The sequence below is a fragment of the Leucopleurus acutus genome, assembly GCF_964270905.1.
Source record: "Leucopleurus acutus genome assembly, chromosome: 13".
NCBI lineage: Eukaryota > Metazoa > Chordata > Mammalia > Artiodactyla > Delphinidae > Leucopleurus > Leucopleurus acutus.
The window spans coordinates 72506164-72532821 of record NC_139155.1 but is presented as its reverse complement, the minus strand read 5'-3'; the positions used below and the strand labels follow the sequence as shown (position 1 = coordinate 72532821).

At 46.4% G+C, this 26658-nt stretch overlaps 1 protein-coding gene across 3 annotated transcripts; it reads right to left on the bottom strand.

The window, feature by feature from the left end:
• Positions 1 to 543: 543 nt before the first annotated feature.
• USP30 (ubiquitin specific peptidase 30) lies at positions 544 to 26424 on the bottom strand. Of its 3 annotated transcripts, XM_082853028.1 has the most exons (13): positions 26324 to 26424; positions 23465 to 23574; positions 22138 to 22320; positions 16088 to 16191; positions 11558 to 11656; positions 10767 to 10812; positions 9551 to 9645; positions 4884 to 4943; positions 4300 to 4386; positions 3437 to 3517; positions 3122 to 3341; positions 1518 to 1638; positions 544 to 822 (listed from the first exon to the last, which is right to left on the bottom strand). In XM_082853028.1, exons 1-13 carry the CDS (start codon positions 26404 to 26406, stop codon positions 558 to 560), a joined length of 1554 nt encoding a protein of 517 aa, XP_082709154.1. In that variant the 5' UTR covers positions 26407 to 26424; the 3' UTR covers positions 544 to 557. The 3 variants fall into 3 exon arrangements, with proteins under 3 accessions (XP_082709154.1, XP_082709153.1, XP_082709155.1); XM_082853027.1 differs by lacking the exon at positions 26324 to 26424 and having other exon boundaries at positions 23465 to 23672; XM_082853029.1 differs by lacking the exons at positions 23465 to 23574; positions 26324 to 26424 and adding an exon at positions 22435 to 22646.
• Positions 26425 to 26658: the final 234 nt, after the last annotated feature.

Sequence of the window (26658 nt, the reverse complement as noted above, 5' to 3'; positions counted from 1 at the left end):
TACAGAGCTTTTCAAAAATTGTTGATATGATTCCCAGATGAGGTGTGTTTTCCAGAAGGGACGTGCTACGAAAGCAATTGAGAGTGAAAGGCACTTTTTCTTCGAAGTTGTTGCCTTTAGTAATTTCACTAATTCAACCATTTTTATGGGACTGCTTATTAAAAATAAAAGATCTATGCTGAAACGCTGGAGGATCAGACAAAGTTAACTCCCCTCTGAGAACACCTAATGTAGCAATCTAAAAAAGGTGGCTTCTGGAGTCTGGTTTCTTTTAATTACCTGGATCAGGTGAGTGACAAGACACGCTCTAGACGCAATGACTGTTTTCCTAGCCCGGCACCGCTGCCCTGGTACGCACGGGCAGAGCTGTGCGGGGAGCCTGACCTCGTTTGAATCGGGGCCACCAGCTCCTGTGTGGAGCCTGCTCTTAGAACACGCCAGAAGGCTGCAGGACTCTAGTGGGGCTGCTTGCACGTACACACCACAGCACACACGCACACGCACACACACACAGCTTGGACGGAGCCATCAGCTCTAGCTTCGGGGCCAGGGCAGAGTCATTCTTCAGACTTGCACTCCTGACTCTGGTGCTGCATCTTGGAAAGAACACGCTCGTAAAACAGCAGGTAGGCGCTGGAGGACAGCACCTCCTGCAGGCTGGCCTTGCGGACGGTGTCGTCAGAAATCCACAGCCACTGGTTGCTGGTGGAGAGAGGGTTCTTGGCCGAAGGCGGGGACCGTCGGTAGGTCACGAAGTGTCCCGAGTGCATGTCTCCGTGGTGGACAACAACTGCCACCAGCTGGAAGAGGTACGTGGAGGAGCTGAACGGTAGGAACAAATGCCAGTGGTTTACAAATACAACAAGGAAGGTTTAGAGGCAAAGCAAAAAGGAGGGCTTCCCTGGTGGCGCAGTGGATGAGCGTCTGCCTGCCGATGCAGGGGACACGGGTTCATGCCCTGGTCCGGGAAGATCCCACATGCCGCGGAGCGGCTGGGCCCGTGAGCCATGGGCGCTGAGCCTGCGCATCCGGAGCCTGTGCTCCGCAACGGGAGAGGCCACAACAGTGAGAGGCCCGCGTACCGCCAAAAAAAAAAAGCAAAGAGTACAAAGTACTAGATGTTCAACAATAGGGACTGACACAATGGTACAGCTATACAACTGAATACTATGCGCGCACTGAAATAGAGACCTGTATTTACTGGCCTGGTAAACTGTCCATTCTGTGAGTGTATGTATGTTGTGTAGTATATGCGTGCACACACACACACACACACACACACACACACACACACATACAGCTTTACAGAGTGGAAGACAAAGATTTAATTGGTGATCTATCTTTAGGTGGTGTCCCCAAAATTTTTAAAATTTCTTTCTTTATATTCTATGTACATACTTTCATACATATGTACATGTATACACACATACACATAACATTTACATTTTATGGACTTCATAATTCTTATTTTTAAAGCCATCAGTGAATGAGGCATATGCGTCTAAAAAGTGGCTCACCTGTAGTCAGGAACAGCTGGGAGGGGGAAGGGCATCGGGGTTGGCAGCGTGGGCAAGAAAGATGGGGAGCAGGCGCCGTTCATGAAAATCTGTGTTTTGGGGCCCCCCGGGTGACTCCGAACTGCAAGAGAAAAAGGCCGAAGGCAATGAAAGTGAGCAGCAGCTTTGGGTAAACAAGACATGGTTTGGATTAGCTTGAAATTTAACTCCCCAGTAAGGCTACAGAGGAAAAACAGAGACGTGATTTTGTCCTATGCTGATTCATAAAACTTCCTTTTTGTCTCTGCCTGTTTTAATCCCCAAATAGGAAAAATGTACCCAGCTCCTAGCCTCCTGCTCACTTTGACAACTCTGTGAGTCTTTGAGATTCCCAGCCCTGTTTGCTAAAGACCTGCACCCCTGCCAGGGAGAAGAGGAAGCCAGGGCAAGGAGGTTCTGGATTTAAAACTGGGCCCTCTTCCCACCCCAGCTGCTCCCAATGTTAAACTATTGACCTTCTGAGAAAGGACAAAGCTCGGTCTCCCTGTGAATGATGTCCTGCCAGGCCACACAAATGGATGTAGGAAAGAATAATGGTAGTAAGGGGTGTTAGGTGGGGAAAGTCTGGGGTGCAGGGAAGACAGTCCTGGCACACGGGTGGCGAGTTCAGGCTTGGAGCCTTGAAAGTCGGTGAGTTTTCCTCATTTACAAAGAACTGAACATATTACATACAACACCTTTACAAAACTGTCCCAACGGGGCTTCCCTGGTGGCGCAGTGGTTAAGAATCTGCCTGCCAATGCAGCGGACACGGGTTCGAGCCCTGGTCTGGGAAGATCCCACATGCCGCAGAGCAACTAGGCCCGTGAGCCACAACTACCGAGCCTGCGCGTCTGGAGCCTGTGCTCCACAACAACAGAGGCCGCAACAGTGAGAGGCCCGCGCACCGCAATGAAGAGTGGCCCCCGCTCGCCACAACTAGAGAAAGCCCTCGCACAGAAACGAAGACCCAACACAGCCAAAAACAAATAAATTTAAAAAAAAAACACAAAAAACTGTCCCGACACTTCATTCCAGTACCAGATCCCCCATCTGCTGTTTGCCCCTGGACCAATCAGCCTCTGGGAGCCTCGGTTTTCTCTTCAGTGAGACAGAGTGATAATAGCTACCTGGCTTCACTGGGACCCGATCAATAATTAGCTTCAAGGGAGGATGGTAATGGGATCAGACAAAAAGCAATTCAGCAAAGAAGTATCAACCCAAATAAGATGTTCAGGGATCTTCAGCCAGGACATTCCTCCCCACAGTTCCTGTCTAAACGAGGTGACTGTACTGGGGAGAAGAAAAGAGAAGAAATTCACTGGAATGAGTTGAGCCAATTATTGTTTAGTCAGAAGACCAGAAAGCAACATTTTGCTTTCCTGCCTACAGTTTTTCATTTGTCAGAGAGTTTTTAAAAACTAGACATCTCGTGACTGTGCCAGTTAAACCTCTTTTACAAAACCTTTCCTCTCCCACCCCCAATCCTGCTGTTCTCAAGAATTTAAGCAGCCGTCGGGTGAGCCTGGCCCTTGTGGCACAAGGAACCCGCCAATTCCAGCTGCGTTGGCCCCTCGGGCAGGCACCTGGCTTGGGGGCTGCCGGCCCGTCCTGCAGCTCCAGCGCAGGCCCTGCCTTCTCGTGCAGCTCGGGGCTGCGGTGAACGGGTTTGTGTCCGAGGAGGTGATACTTGTAGATGTCCATCATCAGGAACTCGTTGAACTGCACGTGCTCGTGCCGCTTCAGGGGTGTGCCATGGCTGGACCAGCTCAGCCGCTGGAGGTGGATGCACAGACACTGGGGGAGCTGCGGGTGGGAGAGACGGAAAGAGCCGCGGGTCGGGAGCGGGACCCGGGGGGCCCTCGGGAGCAGAGCCGGCCAAGCATGCGGCATGGGCTCACCTTCCCTAGTTTTAACTGTTTGACAAACGTGGTCCTCTGGTGTTCCACCTTCTCCCCATTCAGCGTCCCTTTCGCTTCAATCTGAAATAAAGGAAACATCTCTCTGCAGCAATTCTTTTTTTTTTTTTTTTTTTTTGGCAGCGTTGCGCAGCTTGCAGGATCTTAGTTCCCCGACCAGGGATCGAACCCACGCCCTCGGCAATGAAAGCACGGAGTCCTAACCACTGGACCGCTAGGGAAGTCCCTCTGCAGAAATTCTTGAAACAGGACCCCTAGGGAGAGCTGCGGGTCAGGCTGGCGTTACAAGTGCATTCACTGGGCACTTGACGTCCACCTGCTGAAGGAACTCAGCTGCCCAGTTATCTGTGAGTTGTCTTCACTCTTTTAGTCATTAACTAATGGTGACCGTGGAGGCAAAAGAAGTAAAGAGGCCGCACTGAAACTGACACTAGCATGTCATCTGTTTCGTTCTGTGTCTTCAAAATTTCTGGCCCCCACACTTCCTCTTAATTCAGAGGGTGATGTTTAATTGCTTGGGGGAGTCGGGCAGGTCGCTCAGCTGAAGCAGATGTGAAACAGGCGGGTGCGGAGGGAACTGCAGTGAATTGGAGCGGGCCTGTCCCACCTCAAAGCATGGCATTCAAATTTTTTTCTTTAAACATTTTGTGGATGAAACCAAACTCATCTGGGAAAAAGATTTGGTCCGTGGGCTGCCAATTTCCTCAGCAACTTAGATGGACGTGCCTGTGGCTGCAGAGAGCCTCTGGGGGTAGTCGGCAGAGCTCAGGGCCGACGGTGTGGGAAGCGCTGTATCAGGACACGTGGGCCGGCTCAGGAAATGGCACTTGGGGTTAAAGCCATACCTTCGTACAGTTGTCACATACGACATCCCGCACGGATTCCGACGAGATGAAGTGGTGAAGGCAGTGGTCCAGGGTCAGTGGATGACCCTACAGCACAAGAAGGACATTCATGATTACAATTCAAGGAGAGCTAGACTGAAACTGTTAACAGTGTGAAGCCCAGAGCTTTATTCTGCTTAGGCAGGCAGTGAGGCTTCACAGACACAACTGGGTGTTTCCTGAACAAATGGGGAGCCCAGAGCATCTTGGATTTGCTCTTATGGATGGATTCAAGGGTATGAGGACGTAACACTGCAGAAAATTATGGGCTTCCATGTTCTTGTAGATAGCTTTGAATTTGAGATTAATGTGTGTGTGTGTGTGTGTGTGTGTTCAAAAAAGCCAAAATTTCTGCAGCAAGAGAGAAAATGCCCACCTCTTCCCCCAAGACAGGCCATGGTACCACAGATTAAAACTAAGATGGGTTCAACCAACCATGTGTCTGAGTCATGTGTAGTAGCTGAGCTACACGAAATGTCTCAAAGCCCTTTCAGATTCAAATGTCTCCAAAACAGACCCCAAGTAAACCACAGATCAGTACATACCCATGTGGCAGCTGGAATACTTAGTGAAAGGCTATCGAAGGTATCAAATCGAACGGGACTCTGAAACACATATTGCAGCAAAAACCAGAAAGGACTTAGGTTCAATTCAAAGCTTTATAGATGGGAAGATATATGCCTATAAAACAGTTTAATATTTACATGCCCAACAGTAACATAGTCAAACATAATGTACTTACCTAGAAGCAAATTCTATTAAGAACAACCTTGTAAACATAAGAACTACAATAATACTAAAGGATATCTTGGGAAAACTATACAATAGCATACCTGTCCCAGCAATTTTGGGATTTTTATCCTAAGGAAATAACCATGGATAATATAACTACAAGGATGTGGTTATCACAGCATCATTTATGACGGCAAAATGTGAATGGGTGAAAATTCTAGGGGGTGATTAAATAAATTATATCATATCCATATATTAGAGAATGGAATACTATATTAAAAATAGTGCATTAGAGGGGCTTCCCGGGGGCGCAGTGGCCAATGCAGGGGACACGGGTTCATGCCCCAGTCCGGGAAGATCCCACATGCCGCGGAGTGGCTGGGCCCGTGATCCATGGCCGCTGAGCCTGCGCGTCCAGAGCCTGTGCTCTGCAATGGGAGAGGCCACAGCAGTGAGAGGCACGTGTACCGCAAAAAAAAAAAAAAAAAAAAAAAATAGTGTAGTAGAACTACACATGATTATATGGAAAGATGTGCATGTTATATTATTAACTGCAAAAAAAGCCCCAAAACAACAAATGATAAAACAGGGTTAAGAGGTCCTGCTTTCGGACTTCCCAGGTGGTGCAGTGGTTAAGAATCTGCCTGCCAATGCAGGGGACACAGGTTCGAGCCCTGGTCCGGGAAGATCACACAGGCCGTGGAGTAACTAAGCCCATGTGCCACATCTACTAAGCCTGCACTCTACAGCCCGTGCTCCACAACAAGAGAAGCCACCGCAATGAGAAGCGCGCGCACCGCAACGAAGAGTAGCCCCCGCTCCCAACAACTAGAGGAAGCCCACGCGCAGCAACGAAGACCCAACACAGCCAAAAATAAATACATAAATAAATAAATTTATTTTTAAAAAAAAAAGAGTTCCTGCTTTCAATTATGGCACAGTAGGTTGGCTAGACTAACTCTCCTTGACATAACAATTGTAAAATCTGGACCAAAACAAAACAAATTGAACAACTGGAGGGCTACCAAAAGCAGGCGGAAATGGAGAAGTCAATTTGTGGAGAAACAGGACCTCGGTGGGTGAGATTTGCTACGTGTGGCTTCTTTGCCTGAGGGTCCCCCCTAATCCATGCAGTTCAGTGTTGGGTGGGAAAAAGCAGCAGTCTTACAGAATTAAGGTATCAGGAGGCAGAGTTCAGGGCTGGTACAGAGGCTGGAGGAAATCCCAGAAAGAGAGGAGCCAGGAGAGGATAGGCCCTGCAATCTGTGTATAAGCCCTGCCTGATTCCATGGCTGATCCCTAAAGCGCACAGACACGGAAGAGACTCCAGGGATTCGGTAAGAAGCTGCGGCCGCAGGCTGAGAAAACTGAGCGGAGAGTCTGCCGCCCAGTGTTGGAGAGGGGGATTGGAGTTTAAGCTCAGCCAAGGCAACTGCCTGCTAGGACAGAGTTCATTATTTCTCAGAGAGACATACCAGAATCCAGAGTCTCTACTACAGTGTCAATATTAAAAAAGTACTAGACATACAGTACAAAGAAAGAAGAAAGTGCGACCCGTGGTGTGTAGGGAAGAGGAGGTGAGGACCTGGATGGTGCAATTGGCACAAGGACCCTAAAGGAGTATATTATAAATATGCCCAAGGACATATAGGAAGAGAGAGTTATTCAGATCTAGCGGAGGACAAAGAGAGGATCTCAGCAGAGAAATGGAAATTATAGAGAACCGAAAGAAATAGATAATTAAAAGGAACAATAACTAAAATGAAAAATTCACTGGGCAAGCAAACAGAGATTGAAGATGGGAAAGACAGTCAGGAAATTTGAAGATAGGTCAATAGAAATTATCTAAATTGAAGGACACGGAGGAGAAAGACTGAAGAAAAAAGAACCAGGCCTCAGTGACCTGTGGGACAATATGAAATGGACTAACAAGTCGAGAATGGGGCATAGATTTTTTTGAAAAAAACAGTGGCCAAAAAAATGTTCAAAGTTGGTGAAAATAATGTACATAAATGTAACCAAACCAAAACAACAGCAACACTGTCAACCCAAAATTCTATACACAGCCGAACCAGTCTTCAAAAGGAAGGGCAAAACAAAACCATTTTTATATAAATGAAATCTACGTGAATTTGTCAACAGACCTGCAAGAAATGTTAAAGGAATATTTTTAGACTGAAGGGAAAAAAACATCAAATGGACCTGGAGCTACAGAAGGCACTGAGGAATACTGAAAATGGTAAACGTGAAATTTTTTTCTTTTAATTTCTTTTAAACACATATAACTGTTTAGAGTAAAAATTTTTATGACAGTGTTGTGGGGTTTATAATGTATGTACATGTAAATAATATATACGACAAAGCACAAAAGATGGGGTAACAGAACTATACTTTCATAATGTTCCTACATTTTACACAAAGGAATATGATATTAACTCTAAATAAACTGTGATAAGTTAACACTGCACGATGTAATCACACACACACAAATGTAAAAAAAAATGTAGCTAAAAAGCTAACAGAGGAATTACAATGGAATACTAAAAAGTATTCAATTAACCCAAAAGAAGGGAGGAATGGAGGAACAGAGAAACAAAAACTATATGAGACAAGTAGAAAACCAACGGTGAAACAGCAGACCTAAATCCACCCTATAAATACCTACGTTAAATGTAAATGGACTAAACACACCGAATAAAAGGCAGATAGGAAGCTGGATAAAAAGGCAAGACCCGATTATATGCTCTCTACAAAAGCCACACTTTAAATACAAAGACAAAAGATAGGTCAAAAATAAGAGCACAGAAAGAGACATACCATAGAAACACTAGTTAGATGGAAACTAAACAGACAAAATAGACTTCCAGACAAGGAGTCTTACTAGAGATAAGGAGGGACATTTTATCACGACAGTAAGAGTCAACTCATCATAATTAATTCATGTGTATGTGCCTAACAGCAAAGTCTCAAAAGAAATTCAGCAAAAATAGAACTAAAGAAATAAAAAGAAACAAATTCTAGCAAACACTTAAGGAAAAAGCAATACCAAAATTACCCAAAGACCTTGAGGAAATAGAGGCAGGAATACTTCCCAGCTTATTTTATGAGGTTAGCATAACCCTTATAATAAAACCTGAGAAAGACATTACAAGAAAATCATAAACATAAAACACGAATAGCCTTCAGAAAATGTTAGCAAACCAAATCTAGTAATATATAAAAAGAATGACATCACAATAAAATGAAATTTATCCCAGAAACACAAAGGTAGTTTAACATTAGAAAAATCAATCACTGTAATTCACCATATTAACAGAATAAAATATATGTAGAAAAAGCAAGACAAAATCCAATTATTAGTCATGATAAAAACTCTCAGCAAACTAGGAATAGAAAAGAACTTTCTCAGTGTGATAAAAGGAGAATATAAAAACTCAAAGATAACATCATACTTAATTACGAAACACCAAATATTTGTTTCTTAAGATTTGAAACAAGGCAAAAGTGGAAACAACCCAATGTCCATCCGCTGATGAATGGATAAACAAAATGTGATCTACCCATACAATGGAATATTATTTGGTAATAAACAGGAATGAAGTACTGATACATGATACAACATGTGGAAGAACCCTGAAAACATGATGCTGAGTGAAAGAAGCTAGTCTCAAAGCACCATATGATTCCATTTATATGAAACGTCCAGAATAGACAAACTATATAGAGACAGAAAGTAGATTAGTGGTTTCCTAGGGCTGACAGAGTGTGGGGAGAAATGAGAAATGACTGCTAACGGGTACAGGGGTGGTTTTTTTGTGTGTGCGGGAGCGAGGGGTGGGTGATGAAAAATATTCTAAAACTGACTGAGGTGACAGTTGTACAATTCTCTATTTTTGCATCATGCTCAAAATTTTGCATAATAAAAATTTAAAATCTCAAAAGCAAAACACACACACACACACACACACACACACCCAAAAAACAGCCCTAGAATCTGTTGTGTTCACCATGGGTAGAGACCCAACCTTAGGACTCAAAACACTGCCAATCACAATGGGTCTGCTGCTCTTGGTACAGAAGATGCCATCTGAGAATCAACTGATATGTCAGCACTGACCAAGGCGGGGCAGTGGGTCCACCAAGCCTACAGACCCCAGAAAAATCACAGAAGCCAGACACCAATGTCAGTCCTCATGCTCTGGACCCTTCATGAATCTTTTTTTTTTTGCGGTACGCGGGCCTCTCACTGTTGTGGCCCCTCCCGTTGCGGAGCACAGGCTCTGGAGGCGCAGGCCCAGCAGCCATGGCTCACGGGCCCAGCCGCTCCACGGCATGTAGGATCTTCCCGGACCGGGGCACGAACCCGAGTCCCCTGCATCGGCAGGCGGACTCTCAACCACTGCGCCACCAGGGAAGCCCCATGAATCTTAACTTAAATAAAACCTTGCCAGAAAATATCAAGTATTGGTATAGCATTTACCTGGTGCTCACAGTGTTTGCAGACCATGTTACTAGTAAGTCTTCCATGAAAAGGATGCTGGGACTTCCAGTGGCTGGATGTGGGATGAGGTGACCCTGGAATACAGAACACCTTTGGATAGGCCACCTCTAGCCCTCTGGCACCAACCTCAAAATTCACCCCCCTTCTTAGTATGTGGTAGACACACCTTCTTTAGAAAAAAAAAAACAAGTTCCTGAAAAGGACACTGAAAGAGCTTCCCTTGTTGAAATCCATCAAAAACACAACCAGTTCCCTTCACAGGAGAATTTACACAGGTCCTTAAATGTGGTTTCTATATAATAGGCACAGCCACATTTAAAAAAGAAATCTGTGTTTGATAATGTCTTTTTACAAACATTTGCTTCAAATGTTTGAGATGTCACAAGAATGATACCACTGGTGAACATTCCATAAAGTGAGATAAACCTCTGAAATCATCAGAATAAGCAAGTTCTGAAAAACACGAGCTTTGGGGGGGATAGGATGGGGGCTAGCGGAATAAACACAGCAGCGTGGTGTGCTAGTTGGAACCACGGGCGCCAGGTCAGGCCAGCCTGGGCTGGGTCCTGGCTTTGCTTATTAGCCACGTGACCAGAGCCAGAGACTTCATCCCTGTAAGCCTCAGTTTGCCGGAAATGGGGATAATTATGACCCCACTATCCTCCATACCGCCAACTTCATAGAGCTGTTGGGAGGCTTAAGTGAGATATTACGGTGCCTGGCACACGGTATGGACCCAAAAGAGAATTGTTCTCATTACCACCAGTGTGCAAAGGAATTGATACGTCATTTTTTTTTAAGTGTTAAGAAAACAATAATTTCCTTCCAAGGAGGAAGGGATCATTTGCAGGAATAGTTGGCCAAAGTGTAGATGCTGAGGACACGGCAGTTTCAGCTTATTGAGTTCACCAGAGGACCAATTCAAGAAGGTCAAGAAAAACCCTAGTCTGAGGGAGAAGTAAGTCCGTTCAGAGGAAACTGAGCAGGGCTCGGGTGTGATGGAACAATTCAAAATGTTCACCAGGGGGACAGTTTAAAACTGTTCCCAAAACACAGGTTCCTTTCAAGTACACACACTCCAAGTCAGAATGGGTGTCACCAGAAAAAACATTATTTTTAGAAAACGTAAAGCAAATTATTGTCATTTCTAAAAAGTACATATCTCACGTGTTACAGTTCAATGGAAAATGACTACCTCTGGTGTGGCAGGTGATCTGTCTGGGAGTCATTTCTGACTGCTGCTGTAGGGGACGAAAAAGAGAGAGGCTGAAAACCCTACTGCAATCTCTCTGATCACCCACCCTCACCCCACTCCTAAATCTCACAAGTTTCTGTGCTGACTGCACAGTTCAAAATCAACTTTATTTATTTATATATTTCTTTACTTTTAGGCCATGCCGCTCGGCACGTGGGATCTTAGCTCCCCGACCAGGGATCAAACCCGAGCCCTCTGCCTTAGGAGCATGGAGGCTTAACCACTGGACCACCAGGGAAGTCCCTCAAAGTCAACTTTAAACCAAGCTTCCTAAAAGGGGCCTTAATTATGCTCTCTGGTTGGTTACTGTACCTGTTCCTCCACCAAATGCAATTGAACATACTGCCTCTCCGGAATACTCCCCCCCTTTTACTAATTAACTTTTATCAACTCCCTAACATTTATAATGTGCCAGAGAAATAAGATTCATTTAGCATTCCTGTGGCTCCTTGTTCTCCTGTATTAAATAGGGGGGGGAAATACATTCTTTCATCTCAAGCCCAACACAGACTGAAGCAGGGAATCGTTGTTAAGAGCTCGACACCTCTAACCAAAGTCACCGGCTGCCAAGCGTGACGTTTAAGACCCTCCCCCAGCCTCACTCCCACTACTGGGTTTTCATCGAATCTTACTTTTGAGTTTAAAGTTACACGAACATTACATTTGTATTCCCTGTACCTGTTCGATATGCACAGACCGCATTCATTGTATCGAGAGTGTCAATGGTTTACCTCTAGGGAATGCACGTCAAACAGATGTGTGACCCGGGGCTGGTGGTCCCGTTCATCCTCCAAAGACGAGGTAATGACATGGAATAACTCATGAGCGTCCTGTCAAAGGGCAAAGCATTCTTCAGAGTGGCCCGAAGAGGCCGCGGCAACGTCAGAACCACCCCTGTGTGGACCACCAGGAAGACCCCCTATGGCTAAGGTGGGCAGAGTTTGCTTTCCACCTTCTCAAGGCCCAGTGCGTTAAATGGAAATGGTTACATCCTAGACATCTTCACGAGTAAAGGCCCTCAAGGGAGAGGCCCAAGGAGAGAGAGAAGGAACGAACGCTGGGTGGGCAGGCTTCATTCACGCTGATCTGAGCCATCTCTGAGCCTGGTTTAGCTTTACTGAGACGGCTCTGACCTCTGCTCTACCTGACTACTGTTTTGTTTTCATTGTGGTAGAACACTCATCCAATTGAAGCTTTTTACGTGTACAGCTCATTGGCACTAAGCACATTCACACTGTTGTGCTACCATCACCACCGTCCATCTTCAGAACTTTTTTCATCTTCCCAAATGGAAACTCCACGCCCACTAAACACTAACTCCCCAATCCCCCGCACCCCTGGGCACCCACTGTTCTGCTCTGTTGTCTATGAATTCCGCTTATCCTCAGATAAGTGGAATCATACAGTATCTGTCCTTTTGTGACTGACTTGTTTCACTTAGCACGATATGCCGATTCATCTATGACGTAGCACAGAATTTCCTTCCTTTTAAAGGCTGAGTAATACTCCACTATGCACACCTATCACATCTTGTTTATCCATCAGCCATCGATGGGCAGGTGAGCTGCTTCCGCCTTTCAGCTGTCGTGAATGATGCTGCTGTGAACCGGGCTACACAGAATATCTGAGTCCCTGCTTTCAACTCTTTCGGGCGTACACCCAGAGCAGAATTGCTGCCTCATGTGGCAGGGGACTATTTTTTAAGGATCAACTCAAACGCCCCTCTCCCCAAAAGCCAAAGCCACCCAGACTCTCCTGGGATGGGCAGCCCGTCCCCCCTGAACTCTGATGCGGCGGATACTCATTGGGCTGCCACTCTTGACTCCGTCCACAGTCACCAGAGCGATCTGTTTCTAAAGGCAAATGACTTTTCTCTTCTGCTTTCAACCTCCCGATGGCCTCCACTGCTGCAGTGAACGGCTCCCTTCTTAGCTGGCTGGCCAGCCCTGACACGCCCCGGCCCTAGAACCTTCTCCCCGCCCCGCCGCGCCTCAGCCCCTGGCCTTCTCTTGCTCCCTGAATGTGCCAAGCCGGCTCCCACCTCAGACCTGGGTCTTTCCCGCGCCCGGGTCTTCACGCCTTCACGCGGCCGCCTCTCTCTCATCCTTCAGGGCTCCTCAGGGAACCCTCCGTCACCAGCCCTCCCTGACCTAACCTCACCCCCGGCCATTCAGCAGCGGCCCCGCAGGCTCTCCCTCCAAACCACCCGCTGAATCCCTGAGGTCTCTCCACTGCCCTGCCTCAGCCCCAGCCTGAGCTGGACCCTCCCCGGCCTGGGTGTCTGCACACCGCCAGCTTTCCTCTCTGCTCCCATCCTGCCCCCCTGCACCCCTCCTGTACACAGAGGCCGGCATGGTCCTGTTCACATGTCAGGTCGGGCCAAAGCGGTCCCCTGCCAAAGCTCCGAGTAGCTCCCCCTGCACGCAGGGCAGAAGCCCAGCTCCAGCCCTTGGCCTCCCAGGCCCTGCAGTCCCCACAGCCCCCTCTCCTCCGCTGCTTGCCCTGCCCTTCCTGCCCTTCTCAACTCTGCGTCCTTGCAGCTGCTCGAGGCTTTTGCCCCGGCTCTGTTCCTCCGGCTGGCACGCTGCGCCCACAGCACCCCGGGCCTCGCTCCTCGTTAGACTCCAGGTCTCAGCTGAAACCTCAGGTCTCTAGAGAAGCCGCCCCCTCTAAAGGAGTCCCCCCGCCGCTTTCCTCTCACCGCCCGTCCTCCCCACACTTTCTCACGTCACCTTCTTAGCACATGTTAAAGTCACCTGTGGACGGTCTGCAGCCCCACCCTCACTACACCGCGAGCTCCTTGAGCACAGGGTCCCTGCAAGTCACGCTTGATACTACCACCCAGCGCCCTCAGCAGGCCCTTCCCGAGGCCGGCATTCAATAAACATTTGTTGCACATATAAATGAATCCCCTCTGAGGCTGTGACCAGCAGTTGGCGAGAGAGTGATGGAGAGTCCAAGGTAAGTAAGGCAAGGCTCTTGCCCTCAGGGACTCACAACCCAGGGGCAGACATGGCAGCCTTGCTACTATCTAGCAGTGCAATGCTATGGCCCTGTTATGACCGGTGAGCCCTGGACATGGAGCTGAGGGAGGATCATCTCTTCCTGCAAGGCTCGGGGAGCCTTGGCAGACCAGGCCTCTGGGCCAGCCCATGAAGCATGAGCAAGGGCTCACCACAGAGAAAAATCCCAAGACAGGACGGAGGCGGATCCAAAACCTATTCTGTCACCGTCAGCCATGTGGTTACTTGGCCTTGAGAAAAGGAACAGTATCGCAGAAGAGCTGAAGAGCAGCCACTTTAGCGCCAGACTGGCTTGAATCCTGGCTCTGTCACTCAAATAGCTGTGTGACTTTGGGCAAGTCACTTGGCTGCTCTGAACCTCGGTGTTCTCTTCTGTAAAATGGGGATAGTAACAGTAACTCCTTACGGGGCTGTGGTGAGGATTCAATCAGATAATTCACATACCTGGCCCAAAGCACCCCACAGCTCTAGCTTTAGACACTGAAAAGCGGTTGGATGACCAGATCATTAATAGTGAAGGTGTGGACAAGGCCCCATGCTAGATGCTCTGAGTACCTTCAAAGAGGAACAGAACCAGAGACAGACATGCTTTCTCCTTCCCACACATACTACGGCACTCTGTGGCTCAGTGTCAGACACTGGAAATACTCCCCAGGAGCAACTGGGACTTAAGTGGGTCCTTGACAGAAGAGCAGGACTTAGAAAAGGAACGTGGGCAAAGAATGTCGCCTGACATATCAGTAAACAAAGGACGTTGCTGGCCACCAAGCCATCAGCTCTTGCAGCCGCCCCCTACTGTGTCCTCTGAGAGGATTCAAGATGGAGAAAAGCAGGATACCGGCCCTAGACAGCTAAGGGGCATCTCCAAGGAATGATTTCAATGAACTCAGACACTTGCATCTTCCCTTACACAGAAAAATGCTAAATTCATTAACTTGACATGTCTGTTTTTTCTTTAATTAACAGTAATATTCTGATGTTCTGACTATTTGTTTTTGTTTTTGTTGATTTTGCAAACACTTGATATATCCTGCTCCTCCCTCACCTCTTGGGAGCAGTCCCTCAGAGCTATCTGAGAGGCTGCCTCCCGGGCTTAAGTCCTCAGGACGTCTGTCAAATAAAACCTAATTCTCAACTTTGAGGTTGTGCATTTTTTTTTCAGCCAACAGGTATCTGACGTTAAGGACTAAATCTCAGTCACTGTCTCAGTTTAGAGAAATGTAAAATGTAGCTAAATAATTCCAGTTACCAGAGGAGGATTTAAAAAGTATTCTCTAAATGGAAAAATATTTCAACATATAATGGATCAATCGAGAAGCACTGTTAAGAAAGTATAGGATACTCTCAACGTCGTGTTTAAGAAGTAACACACACATGGCTTCAGATGAAAGTGGAAACAGAGATCATCTCTAAAGAAGAGGGGAGAGAGGAAGCCTTCCCGCCTCACTTCTCCGTTTTTACATGCCTCCTGCTTCAGCCCCACAGTTTTGGGAGCCCAGGGGCTCTGGTCCAGGGGCTCCCTGGGGGAGGCAGAAGCAGCCAACCCAACGCTGGCCAGGGCCAGCCTGGAAATGTGGCGGCGGGGATGGACCGCCGAAGTGTACACAAACAGAAGCGAAAGTTTTGGTCCCTAGAGCTTCACTCTCTCAGCCTCAGCCTCGTCCTCTGGGGAAGAGGAGGAGGGTGGCCAGTACCAAAGAAGACAAGGAAGCTGTAGTCGTGGAAAAGGGGGGTGGGAGTGGCTGGAGGAAGGCCCTGGGACTGCATGTGACAGCTGCTCAAGGTTTGCGGCCACTTTAACCCAGCCTCCGAAGACTGATTTTTTTTTTTTAATGAAAGTATAGTCTAAAAAAGAGTCTCACCCAAACCTCTGAGCCTCTAAGGTAAAGCCACCTGCTTCTCTGTAACAGGCCCCAGGTGTCCCCACCATCCACTGAAATGCAAAGTCACTCAGGAACTGAAAAGCTTTTCCCTCCTTGGCAGCTGTGCTCACGCCCTATCCTGTGAACCTTCCCTCTCCCCTGATTGCGAGAGCAGGAATAAAGTTCACAATCTGGTCTCGGGACACTAAGGCTGTCTAAAATGTCACAGAAATGTCCACGCAGGTCAGACAACTGCAAGGTCAATGCTGGCGTTTATTCTTCCCGCTGCAGCAATGCAGCTGTTTCTGGAGCTCAGGCCCCACCTCATTAGTGGGAAACGTTCTCCAAGGAAACCTGCTTTGAATGTTGTGTTCACCTGCTCTTCAAACGAAGAGATCTGCCATCTGTACATTCTTAAGACGTCCAACAAGCAGCTTGCATCCAAGACCTCTTCATCAGTGACTTCTTGGCAGGATAAAGCTGGGAACAAAAAAGGAGCACAGTTATTAAGTGAACCAGCATGACAACCAACCAGAAAAGCTGCACAGCACAACGTGTCAAAGCTAATTAATAATGTAAGGACTGTAAAATTCACCTTGGAATTATATCTCTTTCATTATTCTTCCTTGTAGCCTTACCCAATGCTTAGTACACTAGTAGACACTTCGTGTTTGTCGAATGAATGTAATTTTTCATGAGGCTGCACCATTTAAATGAAGTAATTGACTTTCAGATATCTGAATTACTATCATCAATATAAATTTACTGTTGCAAGATTTGTAGTGAATAAAATGATTTTAACTCACAACTCTGAGGGACAGGAGGGCCTTTAAACCACCAGCCTTTAAACAACCATCTGGTCCAACCCTACACTCACTGCCCTAACCCCTCTCTACAGGACTCTCTCCTGTGGCCATAAGGCCTTCTTTGGGATTCGTTTGCATTTGAGTTTCTGATTATCACCGCAGAGCATCAAGCTCTATGAGGCAGCCTGAAACGGTCTTCTGAGTTGTTTACTTTTCAATCAAGGTAGAATCAAGCCTAACAGACAAAAATAAAAGTCTGATGGGCTTATGAATTTATATTACAATTACATCTAGATGGGGGTTGGCAAGCTTTTTCTGTAAGGGGTCAGCTAGTGAACATTTTAGGCTTTGCAGGTGTCTGTAGCAACTACTCATCTCTGCCCATGTAGCACAAAAAGCAGCCATAGACGACAGATAAGTAATATTACATATTACATAAATAATATGTAATATTACATATTACATAGATAATATGTAAACAAATGACCATGGCTGTGTTTCAATAAAACTTTATTCACAAAAACAGGCGGTGGAAAAAAAAAAAACAAAAACCAGGCAGTGGGACTTCCCTGGTGGTGCAGTGGTTAAGAATCCGCCTGCCAATGCAGGGGACATGGGTTCGAGCCCTGGTCCGGGAAGATCCCACATGCCACGGAACAACTAAGCCCGTGAGCCACAACTACCGAAGTCCGCACACCTAGAGCCTGTGCTCCACAACAAGAGAAGCCACTGCAATGAGAAGCCCGCGCACCGCAACTAAGAGTAGCCCCCGCTCGCCGCAACTATAGAAAGCCCATGCGCAGCAACAAAGACCCAATGCAGCCAAAAATAAATAAATAAAGTTATTTAAAAAAAAAACAGGTGGTAGGCCAAATTTGGCCCAAGGGCCATGTTTGTTAATTCCTGATCTTGACCACCCCCCCGTCCCACAGCATATTATTATGGACCAGTATATCACACTGGGCCAGTACTGCTAGTGCAGAGGAGATAAAAATACAGGAGCCTGCCCTCTCAATGCAGTTTCTGGGAGCTCAGTGATTCTCCAGATAAACTAAGCCAGCCTGTTTCTCCTCCTTGATTTGCAGTCAGTGAACTTGAGAGATAGCTCTGAATACTTCAGACTCTGACTCTGGAGGGTCTGAACATTGCCAACGCCACCCCTCTCAGAACATGGCTGGTGCCGTGGGTGGTGACCTGCGGTGGAGAAGCAGCAGCGTTGGCAGCCAGTAGCCAGTTATCAGTGCAAATAAACCCTGAGGTCAGACCTTTACCCTCCAGTATGAAGGAGACCCGTCAGGAGAGGTCCTGCTCCTTCCTTCTTCCTCCTGCATTCCGAGGCAGCCCTTCTGTTAGCTTTTACCGTCCAAGGAAAATCTGAATGTCCCCATCAGCCCAATTTTGCCTAAAATGCTGTGCGGCAATGTGGCGATGTCTACTAATTTTCATATCCTACAATCCAGCAGTATGACTTTCTCAGGATCTACCTCAGGGAAAGAGGTGCCTATGTGCACGATGGGCACGTACAAGGATGCTCACTGCAGCCTGTTTATGCAGACAAGGCACCGGGAGCAAATGGCTAATTAAACCGGGATGTCTTGCGATTATGGATGCTATGCTGCTGTAAAGGTGTGTGACGTCTGTAAATCACACGTTTGATAAGGGCTTGAGTCCCAAAATATATAAGGAACTCCTAAAACTCAACAACAACAAAAATACAGAAAACCAAATTAAAAAATGGACAAAAGATCTGAATAGACGTTTCATAAAAAAACCCCACAAAAACCCCTAGAAATGGCCAATAAACACATGAAAAGATGCTCAACATAACCTATGATTAGGGAAATGCAAATCAAGACCACAATGAGATATCACTTTCACATTCATCAAAAAGACAAGGGGCTTCCCTGGTGGCGCAGTGGTTCAGAGTCCGCCTGCCAATGCAGGGGACATGGGTTCGTGCCCCGGTCCGGGAAGATCCCACATGCCGTGGAACGGCTGGTCCCGTGAGCCATGGCCGCTAAGCCTGCACGTCCGGAGCCTGTGCTCCGCAACGGGAGAGGCCACAACAGTGAGAGGCCCGCGTACCGCAAAAAAAAAAAAAAAGACAATAACAAGTGCTGGTGAGGATGTGGAGAGCTGGAACATCTGTGCACTGCTGGTGGGAATGTAACATGCCAAGGCTGCTGTGGAATGCAGTATGGTGATTCCTCAAAATAGTAAACAGAATTACCATTTGATCCAGCAATTCCACTTCTGGGTCTATACCCCCCAAAGTTAAAAGCACGGGCTTGAACAGATATCTGTACACCAGTCTCCACAGCAGCATTATTCACAATGGCCAAAAGGTGGAAACAACCCAAGCATCCACTGACCTATAAATGGATAAACAAAATGTAGTGTGTATATATATACACACACAGCGGAATATTACTCATATCCAGCCTTAAAAAGGAGTGAAATTCTGACACATGCTACAATGTGGATGAACCTCAAGGACATTATGCTAAGCGAAACAAACCAGACGTAAAAGGACAAATATTGTATGATTCCACTTAAATATGGTACATAGTCAAACTCATAGAGACAGAAAATAGAATAGTAGTTACCAGGGTCTGGGGGTAGTGGAAAATGGAAAGTTATTGTTTAATGGATACAGAGTTGCAAAATGGGAAGATGCAAACTTTCTGGAGATGAATAGTGGTCATGGTTGCACAACAATGTGAATATACTTAATACTACAGAACTGTTTACTTGAAAATGGTTATGGTGGTAAATTTTACATTATGAATATTTTACCTCACATATTTATTTATTTATTATTTATTTATTTATGTATTTATTTTATCTTTGGCTGCATGTGGCCTTCGTTTCTGCGCACGGGCTTTCTCTAGTTGTGGAGAGCGGGGGCTACTCTTCGTTGCGGTGCGCGGGTTTCTCATCGCAATGGCTTCTCTTGTGGTGGAGCACGGGCTCTAGGCGCGCAGGCTTCAGTAGTTGTGGTGTACAGGCTTAGTTGCTCTGTGGCATGTGGGATCTTCCCGGACCAGGGCTCAAACCCGTGTCCCCTGCATTGGCAGGCAGATTCTTAACCATTGCGCCACCAGGGAAGCCCCTTCGCCTCAATTTTTAAAAATGGGCAAAGGATATGAGTTGGCAGTTCACAGAAGACAAAATACATGAGACCAGTAAACTCACAAAAAGAAAAAAAAAAGGTGAATGAGGCAGAGCTACAAGTAATGAAATGGCCATTTTTCTAATACATATCATGTTATTTGGTCATGAAAAAACAAACAAAACAATATATCATTTCTGTGGGTATTTAGAAACATAGTTAAATGCACAGAAAGTGGTTTGGAAGGTTACACTTATCTTTTACTTTTGGGAAGGAAGGAAAGGAGCGGGTAGTGATAAAGAGAATTTTAGCCTTATTTGTAATGCTTTAATTTTTTTTTTTTTTTTTTTGGCGGTACACGGGCCTCTCACTGTTGTGGCCTCTCCCGTTGCGGAGCACAGGCTCCGGACGCGCAGGCTCAGCGGCCATGGCTCACTGGCCCAGCCGCTCCGCGGCATGTGGGATCTTCCCGGACGGGGGCACGAACCCGTGTCCTCTGCATCGCAAGGCGGACTCTCAACCACTGCGCCACCAGGGAAGCCCTAATGCTTTAATTTTTCAACAAGAAGAATTTACTCATGAATTACTTATATAATGAAAAACTATTTCTAAAAACCAAAATAAAAGACACTGAGAAGCAGAAGCAGAGAAGGAAGGATATAATGGAAGGACAACACCTAACCCTACATTATGACACCTATGTGGACGTGTCAGTTCTTAACACAGTCTTTGGGATGGTATGGTTTTTTTTTAACAGGGCAGTAAAAGAAATTATTTCCAAGTTGCCTCTTTTTTTTTTCAAGTTGCCTCTTATACAGAAGAGCAGAACTTACTTTTCATACTGGTTTCTGTGTCAAGCTGAGATCATACCTCAGTGAAGCAATATTTAGCTGAGTGTTTTTAAAATCCAATTGTTTTTCTGACTATGTAATACACGCTTATTATTGAAAGTTGTTTTTTTTTTTTCATGTTTTTAAACTGTCACCTGCACCATGCCAAAAGAGCCATGGCTAACATTTTGGCTTTTTCTGTCCAGCCTTTATCTGTGGAAATTTTTGCTTTGGCTGAAGTATAATTATACCATATTTCGTACCCCACTCTTTCAAACTTAATAGGATAGCCTATGCCCTCTCCCAAATTAAAAAGAAAACAGAAACATTTCATAAAGATGATGCTTAATGGCTATGCAACATTCCATTGATTGCTTAATCATTCTACTGCTGGATAACCATATTCTTTCCTTTCCCCCCCATTACCACTAGGCGTTGGAGATCTTTGCACATATAGTCGGCCATCCATACCCACTGGTTCAGCATCCTCAGATTCAACCAAGGATTGAAAATACTACGGAAGGGAATTCCCTGGTGGTCCAGTGGTTAAGACTCCGCGCTTCCACTGCCAGGGGCCCAGGTTCAATCCCTAGTCGGGGAACTAAGATCCCGCTGCACAGTGCAGCCCCCAAAAAAGAAAATACTCAGGAAAACAAATTCCAGAAAGTTCCCCAAAGCAAAATTTGAATTTGCCAGGCACCGGCAACTACTGACATAGCATTTACATTGGATCGGGTATTGTAAGTAGCATAGAGATGATTTAAAGCTTATGGGAGGATGTACATAGGTTATACACAAACACTACACCATTTCATATAAGGGACTTGAGCATCTGCAGATTTTGGTATCTGCGTGTGGGGTTGTCCAGATGCTACAGGAGGAAACCCAGCTCTACAGTCAAAAAAAGTGGTTTCAGAATGAAGTTAGATTGGTGGCTTCCTAAAACCTTTACCAAGCCCGTGTACACTGTGACTCTCCAAGCTCGGGGCCAGTATCGGGCCAGTCCCACACCTGTTTGCCCTGAGAACTCCACTGCAGGCTAGTGTAAATCATAGTCCACCAATTACTTGGTCAAACGGTACTGAACATTTTGCAAGCTATTACTGTGTGGTTCCACTGTTTTCCAGAAAGGCTGCCCCAAGTTACACCACCACCAGCATTTATGAACGTGTCACCCAACCGCTAGCTGGTCAGGATTGTGGATTTTCCAATCTTTGCTTACAGGCCAAAAAAATGGTACCTCACTATTATGTTATTTATATTTCTTTGATGATGGCCAAATTGCTTATTTTGTTTGTTAGATGCATTCTGTATCTATCTCAATACAATCTGTATTATTTCTTTTATGAATTACCTTATTTCCTAGGCTAAGACACTTTTTGTTTTTAAACTTTGATGTTTGTGAAACCAGAGTACTTCTTATAGTCAAAATGCTTAAATGGAAGTGGATTTTTCTCCTTCCCTAAAAAGCTGTTACTAAACTGACAAGTTTTAAAATAAACGATTACAGCTTTGATTAAAAAAAAAAACACCTGTCTCTATCTATTGGGCCCTTAGTGCTTTTATCATAATGATAGGTATGATCTTTTTCTACATAAAGGCTATTAACCTTTTGCCTGCCATCTGGGCTGCTGCTTTGAAAACGCACAGCACGCCCTTTACATTTCCAGGTAGGTACCTTTCAAGAGATGCAACAGTGTCAAGGACAAGCGCTGGTGTTGGGGGGACTCCTCCTGACCCCTGGTGTACTGGGTGGTGAACTCTTCCAGCCACTTGATGAAGGTGGGGCAGGCAGACAGGCCTTGCAGCAGGGAGTTCATGAAGCAGGTGTTCCCCAGGTTGACAAGGCCAGGCACAAGCCCTAAAAAAGTGGGGGGAACAAGAGAACAGCGCATCGCATTGGACCATCTCCTTTATCTTCTCCCATTTGGGACCCAGAATTCCTGCACCGTGGCCTTGGATTGAAAACCCCTACCTCAGAAAGTCCTCATCCACAGAGAGCAGGGGGCCAGGCATCCTGTCCTAGCCGAGGCCCAGTCCTACCACTGCTCCTTCAGGGGACCGTAAGCCGCAGAAGGACAAGTCCGGGCCGCGTGTGACTACTGAAATGCACCAGAGTGTCTGGCACAGCCTGGCTTCCATTGAATGTTCAGAGACACTTAGTAACCTCTCTCTCTCTTTCTCTCCCTCACTCTCTCTCTTCTTTGTTAAGAAAGCAATGTTTCTCACAACAGAAGAAAACAATTGTTCTGTTCCTGTTCCCCAGGACAATGATTTTGTTCTTATAATCAGTGGGAAAGACACCACTACTGCCATTCTGATCAGTCCTTCTGCAAAGAGATCAACAAAATCTGACACACTTCCCTCTTCCGCTGAAATTAAAAAACAAAAACAAACAAAAACAACTTTTTATTATGAGAGTTCTCAAACATGCACAAAAGAAGAGTAGATATCTAATGAACCCCAGTTACAACCATCCCCAGAATTAACAGTGATCAACATTTTGCTACACCTGTCCCTTTTATATATTTATTTATTTTGGCTGAATTTTAATCAATATAAGTAGAGCAACATGGACAAAGGGGGGAATTTTTAAAAATAAGGAAATAGATTTTTGTGTTAGTGAAGAAACAAACTTGAAACATTTACTAGTGACTAGCAGCTATTCAGTGAAAGCACAAAGGCGTCACACAATTAGGCAACTGTACAACTGAAAAACACAATGGCCATAGCAATGAGAACACTTAGACAATTAAGCCACTTGAAATTTTTCATTACGAAGCATGTCTCAAACTCATGACCTTAGTGCGGGTGAAATATAAATCTTTTTACTAGGGGGTATAACATAATGAGTCATTAAAATTAACTTCTGTTTAAAAGAAAGTACTACTGACAAAACTGAAGATACAAGAGAACCAAAAATGTCTTCCCCTTTCTGTACTGTTTTTAAACAATAAGAGTTTGGGTCCAGTCTATAGACCATGATCCAAAGGCTTCATTCTTACCTTTTCTACGCTTCTTTCTTTCTGTAATGGGACCCCAAATAACATATATTCCTGCTGCTAGTGCAGCGGCAATTCCACCTATAACACCCCAGTTCTTCATGAGTTTATATCTAAAAAAGAAAATAAGTTTACTGTCTTTCCTCATCACAAATGCAATATGTGTATATACAGGTACAGGTACACAGAAATAACATTTCATCAAAATAACCACTGGCCTGCCAAATACCTTGCTTTCAGATTAAAGTAATATACAGTATAGGATTATGTCTTGAAAATCAGCACATTTAGACATTAGGATTTGAAACCTAAGTCAGAGCACAACCTCCCCAGAGCCCCACCGGCCAGGGCATTCCTCCTGCTCTGCCTTTCATTCTGCTGCCATACCGGCCCCGCCACCCCGGCCACAGCCAAGCTCCCACCCCAGGGCCTCTGCACTGCGCTCCCTCTGCCTCAGATGCTGTTTCCCCAGGTCCCACTGCTTGGCTCACTCCCTCCCCATCCCTTCACTTCTAACAAACTACTAGAACCTGCACTCGTGGCCCTTTTACCCAGTTCTACGTTTTCTTTTTACCACAGAGCTCACCACCTTCCAACCTAACTTTCACTTATTCACCACGTTTATTTTCGGTCTCCCGCAACTGAAATGCAAAGTCCCCACAGGCAGGGATCTTTGTTTTACACACTAACATATCCCAAGTGTTTCCAAGTATTTAGATCACATAGTAGGTTCTTGATAATACTTATTGAATGATTGGGACCTGGAGACATATAGAAATGGATTTATCTTGTAGGTTATTAAACGGGGTAAGGGAGAGGCATACAATAGTATAAAAGATCTTCTAAATATTTATTATATTACAGTTTTCTTCATTTGAGGCTTGACTCGAATACTGAAGTTATTCTTTTACTACAAATAAAGAAATTTCACCAGTAACTTACAACACTGTCTTCATACACAGTTATGTATTTCCACTAAATAAGGCAACCAATATATGCCCCTACATATATCTGTGCAATATATACCTATATATATGTGTTAGCTACATATATGTGTGTGTGTATGTTTAAAATATCCTTATCCCCATGTATGGATCATGTGAATATTGTTTTGACCTCAACTCAGTCAACATTAACTCAGGGAAGAGCCACTGGTAATACTAGTAACTCTGTCTACAGCAACCAACATTTTTCCAGTGTCACGGCTGATGTGATACACAACTGATGACTGAATTTCAAATAAATCTTTGTTCTCCCAAGACAGTGTCGGTAGAATGTGCACAGAACTTGGTTAAGAAAGTGGAATTCCATAATCTGGTTCAGTTCTGGTTCTGCTATTCCCTACGGTGTCACTGCACCTTCTAAGCCTCAGCTTCCTCATCTGTACAATGGGGACAATTGTGAGACCTACCTTACAGAATTATTGTAAAGACTGAATAAGTGCTAATGCATGGGGTGCATAGTAAGAGCCTAACAAATATTAGCTGCTGCAATTATCAAGTATTATAATCTCAGCTTCATTCATGAAAGTTATTCTTGAAGTTTCTTAATGCAACATTGTGCTGATTTTTACACAATAGGTATATTCACGTGAGGCCACGTGGATCTGAACTCATGTCTGTTGGGTTGCCAAGTCTGTGCTTCAAACCAGGAAGCTCATGGGGAAATTGAAGGACAGAATGTCAAAAGGATGGGAGAGAGGGCCTGCCTAGGTCCTATGTAGGGCATGGATAAAAAACCCAGGGCCAACTCTGGAAACTCCACAACATGAGGAGAGTAGTGGAGCCTGGGAGTGAAAAGATCTGGCTTCTCCCCGCAGCTCTGCTGTCAGCTCAGCTGTAGGACCACAGGCATGGCCACTGCAAGGCCCGTGTCCCAACTACAGAATGGGGGCACTGGACAGGATCGCCACTGAGGACTTCCAACCCTGGGATGATAAGCTCTTTAGACTGCTCCAGTTCCAGAGGGAGGAAGCTGACCTGAGCAATGGATCTCAGTCATTTAGGGTCAGGAAGGGGGCTTGCGGGGAGGGACGGAGCCACACTGCTCAGCTCTGAAGCCGGAGCCCGAGGGAGGGTGGATAAGAAAAGGCACATAGGGACACTGACAGGGTTGAGAACCCGTACTATTGGGGGTCCTAGCAGGAATGTGGGATCTTAACAGGACTGGGAGCCTTAACAGGTTAAGGGGTCCTGATTGGTTTAGGTGCCCTTGCAAGATAAGGAGCCACTAATTAGATTAGGGACCCATACAGACTAAGGGATCCCTGGCAAAAGTGTGTGGGGGGGTGTGACAGGAAGACGGGTACTGACAAAGTGCGGGTGGGGGGCGCTAGCAAGCCCGGGGCACTTTACAGGGTTGTGAGAACCATGGCAGGACTGGGGAGCTTGACAGGTTGGGGAACCCTAGCAGGCCAGGTACTGACATGACTAGGGAGCCCAGAAGGATTGGGGGTGTCTTGAAAGGATGAAGGGGTCCGGTAAGGCCTGCGAGGCGCTGAGAGCTCCGAGGGGGCCACTGACAAGGCTGAGGATCCCTGCAAATTCTGGGGACAATGACAGGATTACAGGAGGCACTGGCAGGCGGAGGAGGGGGGTGGAGGGGGCATTGATAAAACTGGGAGCGCCAGCACAATTGGGGAGTGCCGACAGAATCGCAGTTGCCTGGAGGCCCTGGAGGCCCGTCGCCCTTCCCGCCCCAAGGCCTGGGCCTCCAACACTTCGGGACGCAGAAACCTCTGGAATGCGCACTCCGGCCCCTGGGGACCCTTACTAGGGCGTGAAAGGGCCGCCACAGGCCAGCCTCGGTACCCTGGTCCCTCTGGTCCCGGACTCCCCGGCCGTCCCGCCCCCAAAAGCTCACCTGACGGCCGCCCCGGTCCGTAGGAAGCGCTGGATGGCCCTGTCGGCCGCGGTCATCGCCGCCTCAGCCCGGCAGCTCAGCATCGCGGCTGCGCGGGAGGCCTGCCGCCACCCCCGCCGCGATCTCCGCGGCCGGACCCGGGGCTCCGGGGGCTCCCGAGACGGCGGAACCCGCGGCCAAAGTCCCAGCTCCTCCGGGGAGGGTACACAGAAGGACGGGCTCCCGGAAGAAACGGAAGTGGTTCTCGCCGGAGGACTGGAGTCGACGGACCACCGCCTTGTTTTTCCTTTTCCCCCTTAGTCACGGGCGTCTTCGTCGGTTACTAAGGGAGACCG

Bases quoted from the DNA above. Each gene is read 5' to 3' on its own strand.
- USP30 (XM_082853027.1), bottom strand. From the start codon at position 23,663: ATGAAATGTTATTTCTGTGTACCTGTACCTGTATATACACATATTGCA. The intron at 3,518-4,299 runs GTATGGCTTTAA...CCTTTATTTCAG, and splicing joins TATGTGACAACTGTACGAAG to ATTGAAGCGAAAGGGACGCT. The intron at 1,639-3,121 runs GTGCCTGCCCGA...TTTCTCTTGCAG, and splicing joins GCCGGCAGCCCCCAAGCCAG to TTCGGAGTCACCCGGGGGGC.